The sequence below is a fragment of the Chlamydotis macqueenii genome, chromosome 14 (genome assembly GCF_036417535.1).
Source record: "Chlamydotis macqueenii isolate bChlMac1 chromosome 14, bChlMac1.mat, whole genome shotgun sequence".
Taxonomy (NCBI): domain Eukaryota; kingdom Metazoa; phylum Chordata; class Aves; order Otidiformes; family Otididae; genus Chlamydotis; species Chlamydotis macqueenii.
In genome coordinates, this window is record NC_141569.1 from 16,911,716 (window position 1) to 16,929,676 (window position 17,961).

The window sequence follows — 17,961 nt, forward strand, 5'->3', positions numbered from 1 at the left end:
GGGAGGGATTTGATAACTATGGAGGCTTATTCCTGAACACAAGTTTGAATTTTATATTCTTTTATAAGACTTCAGACTGAAAAAATAAGAGATTTCACATTAATTTGCTGATGTGTATAAACACTACCTATCATTTTGTCTCTATTAGACTTGCACCTTGCCTCAGCTGTCCTACATCGCCTGTAGCGGGTATGGGCTACGACAGGGCACCTAAAGCATCTCCTCACCACCGTCGCCGTTTCTGCAGCCACCACCCCACCCAGGAGCAGCCGAGTCTCTAGGATCTCGGAGCACTGCTTGGATAACAGCCTTGTCCCGTGCCAAAACCAACTCATACCTTGAGCAGGAGGCTGGCAGGCTCCCGTGACCACCCTCCGGGTGTGCTGCCTTACCGTTTCCATCCTGCTTCTCGTCCCTCCAGCACAGCACCAGCAAGCACCATTCAAACAGCGATATGGGGAGGTAATCAATTAAATACAGAACTGGCTGACCTGGCATAAATCATCTTCGCTGCTAGAGCCGAGCTGGCTTGTTAGCAGCTTCCCTAGTCACACACATTTAAGAGAATCGTGGCTAGCACAGCAAAAGTTCTGGATAAAAGAGAATTTAACTATGCTTTTCCACAGATGCGTGTCTTCATTTGTTGCACTGAAGTGAATGCTTCTAGTGTTCTTCAACAGACACCTTCACACAGAACTGCTCGCTGCGGGGCTGCCCAACAGCAACCTCTTGTTCTAGATCAGGTGTGACCATCACGCTCAGAAAACAGGGTACTGTTGCGATGCTGGCTTCTTGCCATCCTTAGAAGAGCCAATGACTACCAATCCACATTTTTTGAATGAACTTTTAGACTTTTTTTTTTTCCTCATTTCAATTGTTAACTGTTGCTGGTGGCTGCAATGTTTGCTTTTAACAGGACCCCCACGTGCACTACAACCGCACTTACCAGCCGATGAAACTGTGGCCTCAGCATCACCTTTAGAAGCAGAGAACAGAAGGATCGCGAGAATCCTCAAGCCAAGTCTGCCCTTGGGTTTGCACTCAACTAGAGCTAAGATATGTTGCTTAAAAAACATTTGTGCACCACACGCGAACATGTAGCCCTGCAAGGCAGTTAACGAGACCAATATATTTTAAAATTATTTGATGCAAACTGCCTGGAAACTGTAAAACACTGAAGCACCTGTCACACAGGTATTGTGTGTGTCTGTGCTCAGGGTAAGTTGTCTTTTAGGAAGGCTTGATCCCTCTTTTTAACATGAACGTACTCTGAGAACTCCACCAGCCAGAAGCTCCTTATTCGGAACCTTGAGATCTAATCCTTTGGCTGTGCTGAACTTCGGAGACATCTCAGGATGGTTTTAGAGGAAAATATTGCTAAATATAGAAACACAGGGCAGAGAAAAAGCCAGACTGCACAGAGTCCCCTTCACCTGGATAGGGGATAACACGCATGATAGAATTTAGAAAGAACAGAGACTTGAAAATGCTGGTTTTTATAAGGCTAAAGGACCCTTCCTTCCAACTCACAGGTGGAAAGTCATGGAAAAGAAAACTGAACTGAGGATCTAGAAGCAGCAAGACATTAGAACTCAAAATATTGTCCTTTCCGTGGTTTTGTTGAAGGTTTTCTCCTGTGGGGATTAATAGGGCATTTTTTCCCCTAAATTTAGTTTCTACTTTGACTTCCCACAGCACAACAGGAAGTCTGGGGACAGACGCTAGACAGATTGCAAAAGTCTCGTGCCTGCACTCTACAGCTCGCTTAGGCTTTGTTTTCCAGTCTAGGTAAGCTGCTTTCCAGCACGCAGCCTTCTTCTGCTTCACTATGAAACTTGCAAGTGGTTGGAGTGAGAATTCACACTAGAGAGCTACGGACAACTGTCTTTGAAGTACAGAAATGTCATCTTGTGCATATTCATCATCCAGGCGCAGCAAAGTTTATACACAGATATCCAAAAAAAGGGGAATGATTATTTGTGTTGAATGGTACCAACCCAAAGTGCTAACACTTGCTGACTACAAAACGCTGATCAGCACAAGCCAATTCTCTCGCCAATATAGCTGAGCATTAAGATGACGCAGTACCTAAAAACATTTACATTTCACTGAGTGACAATTCACAGGTACTTCGGGACTCTTCCCAAATGCCCCAGTGCACACAGAAGATAGCTTGCTCTGCATCCTAAATCAGATTAACAGTGCTTAAGATCTGAAGGGAAACTAGAGTCATTTTCATCACTGAGTGTAGTCCAAGGACTTTTTAATGCTAGCAGTGTCTGGAAAACACACATTCTAAATCATATAGGCCAAAATATTGAATTTGGCAAGTTAAATGGAATCAGCATTTCCATGATACCAAGTGCTTACTCTGGGAAAGCTACTTAGAAAAGCCTGATTTAGTGCACTGACATGACACTCCAATCACCACTGTCCTCTGGCCAGAGTATCTACAGTAAAAGTAATTTCTCAAGTTTCCCTGACTTCTATGAAATAGCTTTTCGAGATGAGTAGGATTTGTTGGGGTGGAGTTAGAGAAAGCATGGTCCTCGGCTACAACAGGGCAGGGAGCACCCCAGGACAAGGAAGGCAGATTTCTCTTGGCACGGGATACAGGACACCCAACATTTAATTACTTTAAATGCCAGTGAGATGTTTGGTTTTTACTCAGCAGTGAACAGAACTAGCTTTTGACTCATTTAACACACAACGCAGGTTGGAGTGGAGGTGGAAGAGGTAGGTTTTGCCCAAAGCTTTTTTTCCTGCTGAAAAAAAAACCATAAATGAAAAACTTCACAGGTTATCTACTCAGAGACATAATTACAAACTATTACTGTACCCCTAATTCCCCAGAGACAGACTAGTAAGATTAACAAAAACTCCTCAGTTCTATAAAACAATATTTTAAAGTGTTTAATAACCAAGATTTTTAATTTGAGTTTGCTGGGTTTTTTTACTTATATGTAAATCTATTAATACAATAAAAAGTCTCCTGAAAGCCAACAAGCCACTGCAACAATTAATTTCAGATGTTACTCACTTGCAAATTAGACTGTATCATCTGGGTAATACTATCATAACAAATTTTCTGGGAACTTTACATAGCAACCATTGTTTTGGAAGCAAAACCATCAGGTTTCAGGAGATTTTTTTAAAAATTCCTATCCATGTGATTGGATCCTCCTTAGTACAGCACAGTTGTACATTCAGAGGAAAAAAACCCACCCTATTATTGAAAAGATGAGAGAATTTGACCAAGTATTACTGCAAGGTGTCAGGCAGTCTGCTAGCCAAATTAAATCCCAAAGCAGGAAGCAGAGAGAAGATCAAGCAATATCAACACTTTTGTTTCAGTTTGATACTAATCAAGTAATTCATCCTTCCTATAGTTCTTAAATGGATATCCCTGTGGAATTGGGATTCCAGATTTTTGTACTCATCCTGCCAAAAAAAAAAAAAGGGACTTCTTTTAATTGGTGCACACCACCAGTTACTATTTCAACCTCTATTTCTGTAGCATCTTTTCAATGAAAAGGCTCTCGGTCATCAGTTTAAAGCTCTACACGTTCAGACATGATGACAGTTGTTTAAAAATGTTATCGTCAGCCACAATGCTAAAAAAACCCCATCTGCACCCAAAACACAATAACCACTGTTGAAGTCTTACACATACATTTTTCATGTTACTGATTTTTATAATACCAGAAATTGAGACTGTTACTGCAATCAGGTTTTGGCTGGCTGCGTTCTACAAGCTGATGAAAAAGGACGCTTAAGTAAATTAATGAAATAATTTTATCTCCGTTTCTAAGAGCACTGAAACTTTTGCATTACCCAAAAGCTACAGGAAAGTATTTTTTAAATTATGAGATCACATTTGTATGAGGAGGACTCTGTACATGTTAAGGCATCAGCACGGAGAGTTACAAGAACTCATAGATCAAACCCTTGTAAACAAATACTTGAGATGTACTGAGTTACAGAAAAAGGAAATCAGAAAAATCTGAGGTTTTTTTTGTTTTGTTTATTGAAATATGAGCAGCAGTATGCAAAAAATATCTTTAAAAACATAACATAGCAAAACCTAATAATTTTAAAATTAACAAAATAAAAAGATGTTTAGAGTTAAATGAAAAAAAACTCATTGCTAGAACTGTGTTTCCTACAATGTAAACAAAAGCATAACGGTTATGCTTGCAACAAACACAGAAGCAGGTTTATGGAGCAGCACAATAAAGCAAAATTATGTTGTAATCTGATGGCTTGGTCTATCAATTTGAATTCAGAATGGGTTACCTTCCTAAACAGAAACTTCACAACTACAAAAAAAAGTTAGCCGCATGTTCGTCTTCGAAGCAAAACATTTAGAAAGTGTTTCGATTTGGGTCTGTCTTTTTTTTTTTTTCCCCTTCTAAAAACCATCACTAGCAACATTTTGGGCAACTAGAACAATATCCTGAAAAAAATTATTTCAAATCAGGGAGAAAGCCTGACACATTTTAATGTTCTCTAGATTCACACTGCAAGAGTATCTGCCCAAGAATTGACAACATTCGCACTGTAACACTGGCGGGGGGGAAAATCATAGCTTCAAGTTAAAACCAAAAGAATTCCAATATTTTAAACAATTCTATACCCACTCATAACACATGGGCTGTTTCAGCATTCTTTGACTAATGGGCTGTTCTGTTCGGTTTCTCTCTCACCAGTCACACTACAAAGTTTTACTTTGGTCCTACAGATTCTATAATCCAAAGTCATCCCTTCATGTACAACTACTTCATGCCTAACGCAATTTAACGAACGTAATGCTTACGCAAGGCACTGCATTGACTGCCAGCAAGACTGAAGTCCTCTAATGAGGAATATCCAAGCTATTATCTTACCTCAGAGCCTATAAAAGCAAACCCAGAAAGAACTTCAGTATATGCCTATTACAGGCTCTTTGCTGGTATTGCCAAAGCTGTTAGTTAATGCTGTGGCTGGCACGGAGTAGAAACATGCCCAAAAAGAAAACACGTACACTACAAAAGCCAAAACAGCTTTCACTGAAGACATTCGGTCTAAGCTGGGCTATACTGGAAAGGCTCCATCTTCCACTACCAGACTACTGGCTGATTCAATTTCTCCACCCCTCCATCTAGATCAAGAAGTGACTTACACAGAAGCAGCACTCTGCTATGGCTATATTTAAAATATGGTTAGGGTCAAACAGTTCTCCATCCAATCCATCCACGTACAGCTATCTGAATTTTATATCAGCAGCACAGATGAACTCAACGTTACTAGAAACAGCACGAACCAGCAGCACACTAAATTTGCTAACTAGAAAGCTCTCAAAAAGTCCTACTTAAAAGGAACAGAAAAGTAGAACACAGACAATCTTACTGGGTCTGCTCCTGCAAGCCTACCCTGGCAAAAATCAGCAGTCGCAAGGATATCCCCAGCGCTGCGTATATTACAGTTCAAGAACATGTACACAAGCAGAAAAATGTCAGAGTACTTCAGTACTTAAAGACAGCATCAGAAGTGGGTTAACTGGATATTACTGCAGAAATTATGGTTCAGTGCATGGGTAGCCAATCTAACCACAATACTAGCACTAAGCACCAGCTTTGGCTCATGAACACCCACTTCAGCACCCATTCTTGAGTCATTCAGCTGGCCACATCTAAACATGCAAGTGAACAGAGATGAAGCCAGGCAAAAAACATTTTGGATAAAGTAAAATCTTGTACCTACAACTGAGATCTTCCCTTAATCCAATGTGCTGTGACATTTACTATAAAACCTAGTCAAGAAAGAAAAAATCCTGTAGTGTGAAATATACCTATTCAGGAACTCGACAAAAGTCAGACCCAGGGAGAAGAAAACAGAAGCCTGTTCCTGTGGCCAACTGACTTCACATCTTATTCGAACAAAAGAATCACCTGTGGGTTGCAGTTTCAAAGAACAAAAGCGAAGACCCCAAGGGTGAGCCACAAATAATGTTGTTATCCTTCTCCTGAAGATGCACTTGTTTGTTTTTAAACACACTTGAGAAACGGCTTAAAAAACCCAAAAAACCCAAAATACCAAGTAATATAGAAATTCCTGTACAAGAAAACATTAGGGTTCTGCAGAAGTGTTACAGTTTATTCCTTTAAGGCATTTCATAAGAAACATTTTAATGACAAGTAAACAATTTTATTCCTTTAAGATCATTTGTTACTTAGGTACCATACGATGCACGATTTCCACATTCGAGCAGAAACTGTCATTCAACAGAAGACACAAAAACTTGTGTAAGCAATCAATGTCTCAGGATTACAGTCATTAACTGCAACACATCTTTTAATAAGTATTTGCATTTTAGAGTTTTCAGCCTCTCACTCAAACACTGAACACTTTTCTGAAGGGGTGTTCAGGAAAGAGAAAAGGGAGGACGAGAAGTTAAAAAATACAATAGGTCTTTTTCTGCATGCAAAGAAATTTTGTATATAATTCACTTCTAGTTCTCTTAGAAAATTTCTTTCAGTCTCCTTTTTTTTATTATTTAAAGGGGAAAAATATACACACGTAATTTAACTGATTTCTTTTAGTGTTTAGTACAGTGTTTAAATTCTCTACTAAGAAATAATACAACAGCACAGGCAACAGGATTCCTTACACGAGAGAAATTTCATCATCGTATCAATGCAGTCCTTCAATCCCATAAAGCCGCCAACTACAGTTACGAGCCTTCTGATTGAACATCTGCCATCAGGGACAGGACCAAGACCATTGTTTCACGTAGGCTACAAAGAAGTGATTACTTTTGGTCATTACCAACAGGTCTGTATTAAATTACATGATCTGGAAGTAAAAGCTTCTGCATTCAGTTACTAACTTGCTAAGCCACTCACAGTCTTCAAAGAGACTCAAACTCATACTGAAAGTGAATTAAATAGAGTGTAATCACTAATACTGCGTAATGTCTACTGAGAGATTAAAAAGGCCTAACACAGATCAATTCCAGACAGGTAAAATAAACAGCTAGAACACCAAAAAGAAAACAAAAAACTTATTCCTTCCAAAAAGTAGTAAGCATTGTCATTTACAAATAGTAGTGTTTATGTTAAAACAGAGAAGGGTACCTAAAACAAAATAGCCTTGGCAACCAAATCCAAACTGCATGAGTGTAAATCAAAGCAAAACAAGAATTACTACTCCAGAAACGTGCAAGATGTTTACCTTGTATCAGTTACTATTTTAAATGGTGGTTAAAAGAGATATTACAAAACTGAAGTGGGAAAAGGCTAAGAACTGCTATTCTGTATTAATATACAGTGTGTTTATGACAGTATTTTCCAATAGACAATACAAGTGTTTTTACACCACTCCAATATTTGTAAAAAGTATAATTCATGTGTACACTCAAAAAAAAAAAATCACATTGTTCAATCTGAGGCAAATTAGCCATAATAGTCTAATTTTGCTTATGACAGATGTCAACCTTAAGATGTTCAACAACTTTGCTAAAAATACAGCTTGCAAGCTGGAGCTGCACGTGTTCAAACAGTTTCATAAAAGTTAAAAAAAAAACTATGATATGTATTTATTTTCTGACGTCAGTCTTCATAATTCTTGTCCCTACAGGACAAATAAAAATTTTCCAGTTAAGACATATGCCTGTTTAAGTTCTACTCGAAGGAGGGGAAAGTGTTCTGAATTTTTCAATAGACTTTTTTTTCCCTAAGGGCTCAACTGTCACTTAAGCATCACAAGAACAAATTGAAATGTAAAACTGATTAGCTATACACAATGGAATTGGTCACAAAGGGATTAAAAAAAACAATAATAAAAAAAAAAAAGAAGTTAAACTGTAAGATCCATTCTCCATATAGCTCACAGTATCCACACTGGAAGTTTCTCTAGAATTAGAATAAGTTCACTAAAAAAAAGGCTGAAGATAGAATTTCAGCACTATGAAACAGATGAGATGGGATTAAGAGGAGAACCCATTTGTGTAAGTACTTTATCCAGCCACTGGAGGGGCCCATGAAGATGAATTTCTATCCAGCAAGGGGTGCTCGTGACATCTTGTCGGTGATATTCAGCTCCCCAGCCCTGTAAAAATGAACAAAATCTTATCAATCAGGTGGAGAACAGGCTTGTCTTTCAAAATAACTACTAACAAGAAGCAGGAAATCATGTTCTAAGATACTTATCTGAAGGTAACTCATAATCTAGCAACACTTCTTACCCAAAGAAAAAAAACCTGAGGTTGAAAAGGAATGGGAGGGAAGCCTAAATCAAGTCTTGCCTGCTACAGACTTGGAGCGACTACATGAGCTGCTCCATGGAGCACACTGCTGACTCAAGTACATCCCTCTTCTGTTTCTCCCTCCTGCTCCCTTATCCTCTACACTCTTGAACTGAGCAGTATTTATCATAATTGACAAAATAAACATCTTTTGGATAATTGTCGTAGTTCAGCCCCTGGAAGGTCCAAGTCTTAGACTCCATGCTAAATTTGAAATGGACAGCATCTTGATTAAACAATGTTGAGAAAACATTACTGGGAGATAACAGCACAATTTGACTTCATACGTTCAAATAATGTCTTCTTTCCATAATAATTTTTTTAAAGTAATATTAAACTCTTTGAAAGAGTTGCCATTTTTTCTGCAATCACATGTGCTCCTTTCATGTTCTTTTTTGCGGTCTTGTACTTCACTTTGTTCCTTCAGATTGAGAGCATGAGCTCAAATCTCCTTTAACAAAATCACAGCAACCACAATGATTAAATCTCTGTCCAGAGTTTAGTTACTTGGTCTGGAGTAACTAAATACATAGCCAACATTCAATACAGCAATCTGTGCTTTTCCCTTCTTGCATCGATTTCCCTATCCTCAAAATTAACAATTTTCAACATACTTACCACTGAAAAGAACCACACGAGGTCAGAATAGCTTTGCTACATTGGCGCTGTAACAATGTAATTACTGCTGACTACCCAAATCCACAATAAATTTAAATGCCTCCAAAATAATTTGTTTACCTTTACAAAACTCATTCGGATGGTGCACATTTTGGTGAGCTCATATACTGCTTCAAATCCATGGTTGACAGACTGAGCTAAAAGCTGAGCAAACTCCTGATTGTTAAAAATTTTCAGACTGCATCCGCTAGGAATCTTGCATACAGTTGTTGGATGAAAGCCATGGTGGTAGTTGCAGTTCCTGCTCTGTACAAATATGCTGCTATCACTTAAACACTCGGCATAGACTTCCCCACCAACATAGTAGAGATGAACTCCTTGAAAATAAAGATAAAAACGTTTCAAGTTACTTTTTTTCCCCCCGAAAATATAGTACTAAACACAACTCCCTCAAAATCAGAGACAACAAAGTAAATTTTCTGTTTGAAGAGCTTTTCAGAAAAGCTCTTTTGCCCACACTATAACACGCTTTCACATTTCAAAATACAGCAGGCTTCATTACAGACCAGCCACTAGATGTCCTTCTCTCATCAATTACAAAGTGAACTACTTCCACATGTCAACAGTTATTTCAAGCCATTTGCCTAGAGAACTTATGTGGATTTTAAAACTCCAGTTCCATAAAACTAGTAGCTTCTGCCTGTGGTAATTCCAACAGAAATAGAAGTGTCCAAGGAGAAAGGGCAGTGATAGGCACGAATGAGAAAGTATATTCGTAGTCAGCTCACATTTTCAACATATTTTATCAGCCAAAAGGAGAAGTAAGTCCAATTAGTTGCACAACTTAAATACCATCAGGCTTTACAGACCTTAAAATCAACAGAGCCCCTAGATTTATCACACCTGCCTGAATTCAGCTATGTATGTAAGTGCTTCCTTCCCTTTATGTTCTGAAGCCAATATAACACTATGTCTGACTAAAAATTAATATATAAAAAAAGCTGCTGATTCTTTCAGGATCCAAAGACAGATTCTCACTGCTACTTCAGTCGAGATTCTCACCTTCCTTCTCCCAGATGTTATCCCTGTCCCCGATACATCACTTGTTATATGTTTGGGATATAGTTTAGTTTAAGTCTTCCTTGCAATACCCTGAGAACCCACTGCAGACTACCCCAGGGTTTGCCAGCGGGTGCTACAGCAAGTCATCAAGTTAATCTTTCAGACACCAGTGACTGTTGTGAACATCGCTAGATCCACTCAGGATTCTGGTAAGATGAAGATTACACAGAGGAACCATTGGCTTCATCAACTACAAGCAGCTGTCAGAAAATCTAGGGTGGGTTAGAATGCATTTTCACAATACAAACTTATTTATTTAAAAAGAAATGGACCACCGCTTGCTAGCTAACTGCTTTCAGGTAAAGACCTTCTGAGAGATCTCTGAAGAAGGGAGCTGGATGATGTAACAGACTGAGAAAAACACAGATACCTCAAAAATAATCCAATGCACAATTGGAAGTCACCTAACGCTTGCAACGCAATGCTTCTACAGAAAAAAACCTTAGCAAATAGGATTGGGCAGTTTCAAGGAGGCAAAAACCAAGACCTTCCAAACAAAAGCCATAAATAAATAGTATATTATCCCAAAACAATCTTAATTGTTCTCAGAATTACTACTGAAAAGCAGAAGTTTTAGTTTAATAATTAGTCTTTGAGATGTAGACATTTTAAAGCTCACTGTAGTCAATACTACTCTACAACACGATGCTGGATCCTTGTTACATTTCTGACCCTAGGTGTGTGCGCAGGATTCCTCTGCCAGTACCACTGAAAGGGGTGAACCAAAAGAAAAGAACCTGACGAACCACCCATGCCCCAGAAATCAGCTGTCCCTCCCTTTATAATAATAAATTTTCTTGGACAACAGAATTGCAGAGCCAAGTTTCCAACAGATATTAATAGATCTCATGGTTTCCAGATAATCTGCAAAATGTTGCCATATTTATAGTAGTTTCTGATTAAAAGACTGGTAAGGGACAGGACAGGTCTTGAAAAGATACTACAAGCAACAGTGACTTTCATTAAAAAACCAAACAACTCAAGACTAAGTGTACCAAGTGCTTTTAGGTGTTAAAAAGGCCTCTACATATGCAAAAAGAAATGGTGTTCTCTTCTCAGGACTTAGTTACAAAAAAGGAGGTATTCAGAAAACGAGTACACATTTTAAGATAATCCAAGCACATTCCATCAAAGATGAAAACCGTGCATCTATAAGAGTTATCAGGCAAACAGTACGGGAAAACTAGAAGATCTTGCAAAACCTGCTGTCTCCAGGAATCCCTCCTACACACATACACACCCCATGGATTCACTCAGACAAATGAGCCCTTGCAGTTTTGCATTAGCACTTCAAAGTCCTGCTGCCAACTCATGCAAGATATTTGAACGTACTGTAGACAGCAGCGTAATACCTTGCATGAAAAACAAAATAAAAAAAAAATCTTTGATATACTGCAAAGTGGTATGAAGAATTTGATTTAAGAAGTAGGTGTAACAGAGTATCCGAAGTCCTGCAATGTTTTTTCCTGCCAAAACACAAAATTCTACATGCAGACTATCACAAAGCATAACAAACGAGCCCCTATGACAACATCGCTTGGTAAGAAACAAGTAGTAAGACACTTTTAAATTAGTGTCAAAGAAAAATGTATGCAATTCCTAGACTAATTAGAAAGAAACCACGCTCAAGTAAGTTGTTTTCAGATACTGAAGAGGCAGATAATATACATCACAGATTACTTCTACTATTCTTATCCGTGAATAATCATTGTTGCGGTATACAGAACCTGAAATAAAAACAAGGATTTAGCTTTTAATCATGCGTAACACAACAAAGCTTTACCTTTTCCAATATGCCGTCTAGTGTTCTCAATTGTTGAGTTGCGATTAACATTTGAGAGCAAACCTAAGCAGAACCTGTTTTTATTATTGGAGGGATCTGTAAACCCATCCACTAACACACTCGTAGAAGATGCATGAAAAGCCTCCCCAACGCGATTATTTAATTCGTAATACACAATCGAACACCAGTGTTTGGGTTCTTCATAGGCAACAGGCTGAACATCTGAAAACAAGAAAAATGGAAATATCTTTTACATAAATGTTAAAATATTAAATCTAAAACTGTAAAGCAGGCCTTCCAAAATATCAACAGATAACTAAAAGCTCCATCAACAGTTATAACGGGCAAAACCAGTCCTGATTAAGATCTTAATGATTTTTACTTCCATGCATTTTAGGTAGACCACTGATTTTATAACTATTTTCCTATTTTAAGCCCAATATTAAACAAAAAAACCTACACAAAAAACATATATGACAGATACCAGATGAAACACGATTCTTCTGTCAAAAAACTTGTTAGAGGACTAGATTTTCAGAGCCTTTGTACATATACAATTCTAACAGCAGGCAAAGGTAGCAGAAAAGACTAATTCTGAGAAATTAAAAAAAGTTTAACTTGTCATAAGCCATACTATGCTCCTGAGGCTTTAAAAGCAAGAGATGGAAATAAGCAAGGCAAGTTTTATTTCTCAATTCTTCCTGTTACAACCTTAGTTTGCCTTGGAGGACTGCTTCCACTTACCAACAAGGTTTACTGCGCCATTTGAAATTATTAATTCATTTGGTCACAAGTTGCAAGAAGCCAAACGATGTTAATTTTACACGATACTATACAACTTACCTCTGGTAGATATATTTGGCATGATTTGAGGGATCATTGAATTGCTTGTGTCCATAGACTGAGAATTATCCTGCCCCATTTGATCATCAGGGGGCATATACGCAGGAGGTGGAGTATCAGCTACAAACATGAAAAAAATAAGAAGAAGCCAAAACAAACCTCAACAATTTAGAATATTTATTTATTCACTCTGCAGTTGTAAACACACAAAAATACTCTTGAACAAGAGATGTTAAAACATTTGGACCAGTTTTCAAAGTAACTCAAATACAATCCAGGCAGCTGTCTTCACAGTAATCTCCTTCAATAGCTGGATTCTTACCTGTGGGGCTAATAACAACACCGGACTCTTGAGAAAAACTAGGAATTGGGCTTTTTTTCTTTTGGCCTTTTTTATCTTTGTATCTTTTTTTAAACATCTGCACTTCTGCAGCTGGGCAAGATAACTGTAGTTCACTCTTTCTGCAATATTTCTGCCTACCCTACCCTCCATATTCAAAAAGAAATAACAGAAGAAATAACTATTAAGTGTAGCACAATGAAAGCCTAATCCAGTTCTTTTTTTGCTGCTTCTGTAGGCTGACTTCATTATAACAGTGTGGATCTCTGCATTTTTCCGTTCAGCACAGCAGTCAGTGTACCAGCATATTATTATTCCCCATTTCAGAAATTTCCTCCAGGCACTACGAAGGGATCTGTCCCAGTGATTGCAGTCCTTACCCAAGAGCGATACCTCACTGAATGGACACTTTCTTGCAGCACTGGGCAGCCAAAAAGAACAAAGATGAGGCCAGTGAGCTACTGGAAAATAACTTCATGGCTTTATAAACCACACAAAGAACCAGACAGATTCAATAAGGCTTCATTCCTTTATCCCTATCAATTGCTGTTTTTTCTTATTTTCACCCAGATCAGTTAAGTTTCTATCAAAAGTTTGCTCTATATTTTTCCAATTAAATACCACATGTAAGTGTCTTCATTCAGAGGAAGACATCAATAAAATTCTTGTTCAGCCTGTTACATCTGCTTTCTCTTCATGGCTAGACATTCTTCTAAAGTGTGTATCAGACATTATACATTGAAGCTGTGCAAAATAACTCACCACTACAGTACCCGTGACAAAGAATATTTGGAAAAACAAATCTATAACAATTAACTCTAACCAGTGACAAAAACAGGAAGAAACTCTCCTAAAACGCAAGTGCAAAAGCAACTTATTGCAAGTATCACAAATTCCTGAAGTAGTAAGTCACAACAGAAGGTGACCTTTCAATTATTTTTCATTAAGTTGACATTATGGCTGTACTTACCGGGTAGCTGAAATGGACTAGATGGTCCAGAGCTAGCTGGGGAGCTTGGGTAAGTGCTGCTGGCTGGAGAAGGTGGATAGGGACTGTTTGGTGAAATGGAAAACGGAGTGCTGTTGGGTTGCTGGAAAGAATCTGGAAATGTCGCGTTGTGTGGCATATGTGGTTCATTGTGGCTTAGGTTCCTGAACTGAACTAGCAGACTGTGCTGTGGATTGAATTCACTATGTCTAGGCACTAATACTGGAGGTAGAACTGGAAAAAAAAAATAAACAGGAAATAGTTAAACATAGATTAAAAACTGAGATAGAAGGAAAGAAATACAAATAACGTGCTATTCCGGTCATCATGAAAATGTCAGCACTAGCTAGGTGAAAAGAGGCGTAGTGGATTCATCTGTCATGCGTTTACCCCATCCCCTCTCCTTTATGTTTTTTACATTACACTTCACAGAAGACTCAAACTTTACTCTCACAAAAAAAACAAAGCAAAACCAGACCTATATTTCACACAACTGGAAGCAGAACTTTTTTAAAAAAAAACAGAGAAAAATAGTCCACATGTAGCATGGACCAAAGTACAGATACAGAAGCGCAAAACCCACTGTATGTGTACGCTGTCAAATCAGTAAAAATGGAAATACAGTCTATATTACTATAGTCAAACCATATAGTTACATATAGCCGTTCACTGAAGACAAACAACATCTATAGTACAACATACAACTATTGCTAAGCTGGAGTTTTAACTTTTAAATTCAAGAGTGCTGGAGTCTGGAATTCAAGTGTTACAGCAGAGCACCTGAGCGCTACAGCCCGCTGCAATAGTTACAACCCTTTTGTGGAACAACAGAAGCAACTTTTCCCTATACCTTCCAGAGCAACATAATTCATCTCTCCCACTTGTAACCACAGTCCTCACCTTCTCCCACAGTAACACGCTGCAACAGCAGGTTTGCTATCTGACACAATTTTGGTTCGTACCTTCCTCTAACTGATCATCACTTTTGGTTCTGTTCAGCTCTGCTGCCCGCTAACGGGAAGCCAAGTAGGGAACACTGCACCCTAGAATATTTTTTTTTTTTTTTTAAGTCTCCAAAATTCATGTCACTCACTGATAAAATATTAAGCCTCTGAAAGAAGGCTACCAGACTCCTTGCAAGGATTGAAGTTTCTAAACAAGTTTCTCAAAGAAGCCAAAGTCTTTTGATTAGTACTTTGCTATTTTCTTATAAATGAAGACTTTGCCACTAACTTTAAGGGTAGCAGGCTCAAGAGATCTGTGGGAAAAGTGTGATTTGCCGCAATGAAAAACAGCCAGTACAGAATGGACAACACATCTCCGCAAAACTCCACTCAAAAAGTCTGAACATTCCTCTTCCAATCTCCCCCATACACCAAACGCAACTTGTTATTCAGTACTGGAGGAAGAAGAGGGAGTGAACAAGTGCTGATTACTGGAGATTTTGTTCAGTTTTTAGACAGCCATGTTCAAACATACCTGGGCTCTCCACCCTCTTATAGTGGTATGGATTGATGCAGACTTCCTTCTGTTTGGATCCAAAAGGAAATTCGCAAATATCCAATGGCTTCAGCTCATGATGGCTTTGTAGATCAGGCCAACGCCAAACACGACAGTAAATGACATGGGGAAGGCCTTTTCTGTGAGAAACTTGAAGTCGTCCATCTAAAGAGCGAGGGATGGTAACACACTTGCTGGGCTGTCCTGGACTGCTCAGGGCTTTCTCCAGTTCTTCCATAGCACCCTTTTTCTTTTTCAGCTTTTTTACCAAAGCATCAACAGCTTTTTCTGCCCATTTTTCCTCTTCATCTCCTTGTTTCCAGCCCAACAGACGCTTTACAGCTGGGCTAGTAAAGGAGAACAAACTGGCCATTGACGTCATTTGACACAAGTCTTCAAAAAGTTTGTTGGGTTTTGTCTGTTGGTTTTTTTTTATATATCAAAAGCAGTTATTGCCACTGACGAGCTGTATTATTTCTTGGAGGCTGACAAATTAACATATAGATGTCAGTGATGAAGTCTTCACACCAAAAAAAAATGACTGATTCCTCCAATTTCGTTCTATTAAAAAGATAAGTTAACAAGTAATTAGTAAACAAGAATGTAGTAAAACAAAAAGGCATTAAAATAGTGTCTGTTTCAACTCTAGCCATTGCACCTGATTCTGTTTCAAAATAAAACCCCAGAAGTACTAGGACCTTACCTCAAAGCTAAATAACATAAAATACGATCAGAGTCCCCAGTTCTTCCATTACCGATTAGTGTGTAAAAGGACAGTCAAGGGACCAAAGGGATAGCCTGGACTCTGTTAACAACGTTCCTTAAATGCCCGAGTTTCCTTCAGAGGACAGGCTTGGAGAATATTCTTTAAAATTGGTATTATCCCTGTCACAGTGCTTCACCAGAAAGACTTAAACTTGCTATAAAGAAACAGGGAAAAGGCACGGTGGAACCAGTAGTTCAACAGTCAGTACTGCACAGAAGTACTCAGCTTCTCAAATGGATCTTTATTTCCCACAACGAGAAAATATTAAAGCATCTACTTGTTCTTGAGCTGTAATTAGGTACCCCATGTTTTTTGAAGAGTATAAAAAAAAAAAGAGGAATAAACTGTAGACAACTAAAACAACAACAATTAAAAGAAAAACTTTATAAAAGCCTCAAGCCAACCCTTCCCCCACCATTCAGAGAGGTGGCCAACCTTTTCAGCTGTGGTTATTTTTACGTTGCACTTCCTTGTATCTTTTAAGAATATTTGAAGCACTGGATATTTTTAGCCCTTGGCCAAAAAAAAAAAAAAAAAATGTTTTCTTTTCCCCAGAAAGGAGGGGAGGGGAAGGTATGGCAGAGTAAGTACTAGAAACGTGACCTTTACTACAAACTGCCTCAGAAAGGGGAGCGAAACAACACTGCAACACTATCTGTGCTCCTGAATGGTGGTGTTTTCTACCACTCACCAGCTCGAATGCGAATCCTCCCCCCACCAATTTAAGGAGTAACGATGACAAGAGGAAATGATGTGCTGTGGCAACGAACTGATAAGAACTTGTGAAATCCCTTGTGAATACTAAATAAGCAAGTATAGACAATGAGCAGCTGGCAAAAAGCAAGAGCGGAGCTAAGAGAAAGGATGTCAATAACAAAAGATGCTTCCTTTCTTGCTACAGAGACAGCCAAACAACATTGTCTCTCAACTTTTGATAAACCGTGGTGAATTAGAACACCTCACATACCCCGAGACATCAGATCTGCACATAAGAGCAAGGGGGAGGGGGCAAGGTTTAAGTACCTCTGTTGTTTCTCTTAGGTTGCTACCTTTAATCAAGAGGATCTTTTTTCCTCCCATCTTTGATTAACTAAAAGTCATCTGATAAGGCTTTTGTAAGTGTCTAGGCACATTTACAAGCTCACTCAGACACATGAACGGGTACTTTCATATAACAGAATCACATATTAAGCATCATCAGCCAAAGATACAGCAAACGCCCCTAGACAAAGTATTTACTATGTCACACATGTAATCATCCTAGATTTTCTGCTGGGGAGATTGAAGGTGAGGAAAGCAGGGAATAGACCCTAGCACACTTGGCTACGATGAAGAGTCTAAGTTTAAAGACTTATAAACAGCCTTTTAGGAAAAAAATCCATTTATTTCACACAGTAGCTGAATCCCACTGGTACTTCTTTGATTATTCAGCTTTGTTTCAATAATATGGAAAAAAAACTGGGAAAAGTAAACAAACTGTTTCCAGATGCTTCTTCCTAAGCTCTCATAAAAATAAAATTAAAAAAAGAAATTAAGAGAACAAAAGTCTCTCACGGATTCAGTAAGTCCATAGAAGAGGCTACTGAAAAAAAAAAAAACAAACAACAACAACAAAAAAAACCCCAAACAAACAAACCCTAACTATAAATTTAGTTCCCTAGAACTATTACACACAGGAGAATCTTTGCACCCTTCAAAGTAACAGGAAATACATAAA

The 17,961-nt window shown here is 38.4% G+C and overlaps 1 protein-coding gene across 1 annotated transcript; it reads right to left on the reverse strand.

The window, feature by feature from the left end:
- Positions 1-4,058: 4,058 nt before the first annotated feature.
- On the reverse strand, positions 4,059-15,912 carry SMAD5 (SMAD family member 5). The gene is made up of 6 exons (XM_086758661.1): positions 15,458-15,912; positions 13,961-14,212; positions 12,651-12,770; positions 11,808-12,029; positions 9,023-9,279; positions 4,059-8,088 (listed from the first exon to the last, which is right to left on the reverse strand). Exons 1-6 carry the CDS (start codon positions 15,858-15,860, stop codon positions 7,945-7,947), a joined length of 1,398 nt encoding a protein of 465 aa, XP_086614787.1. The 5' UTR covers positions 15,861-15,912; the 3' UTR covers positions 4,059-7,944.
- Positions 15,913-17,961: the final 2,049 nt, after the last annotated feature.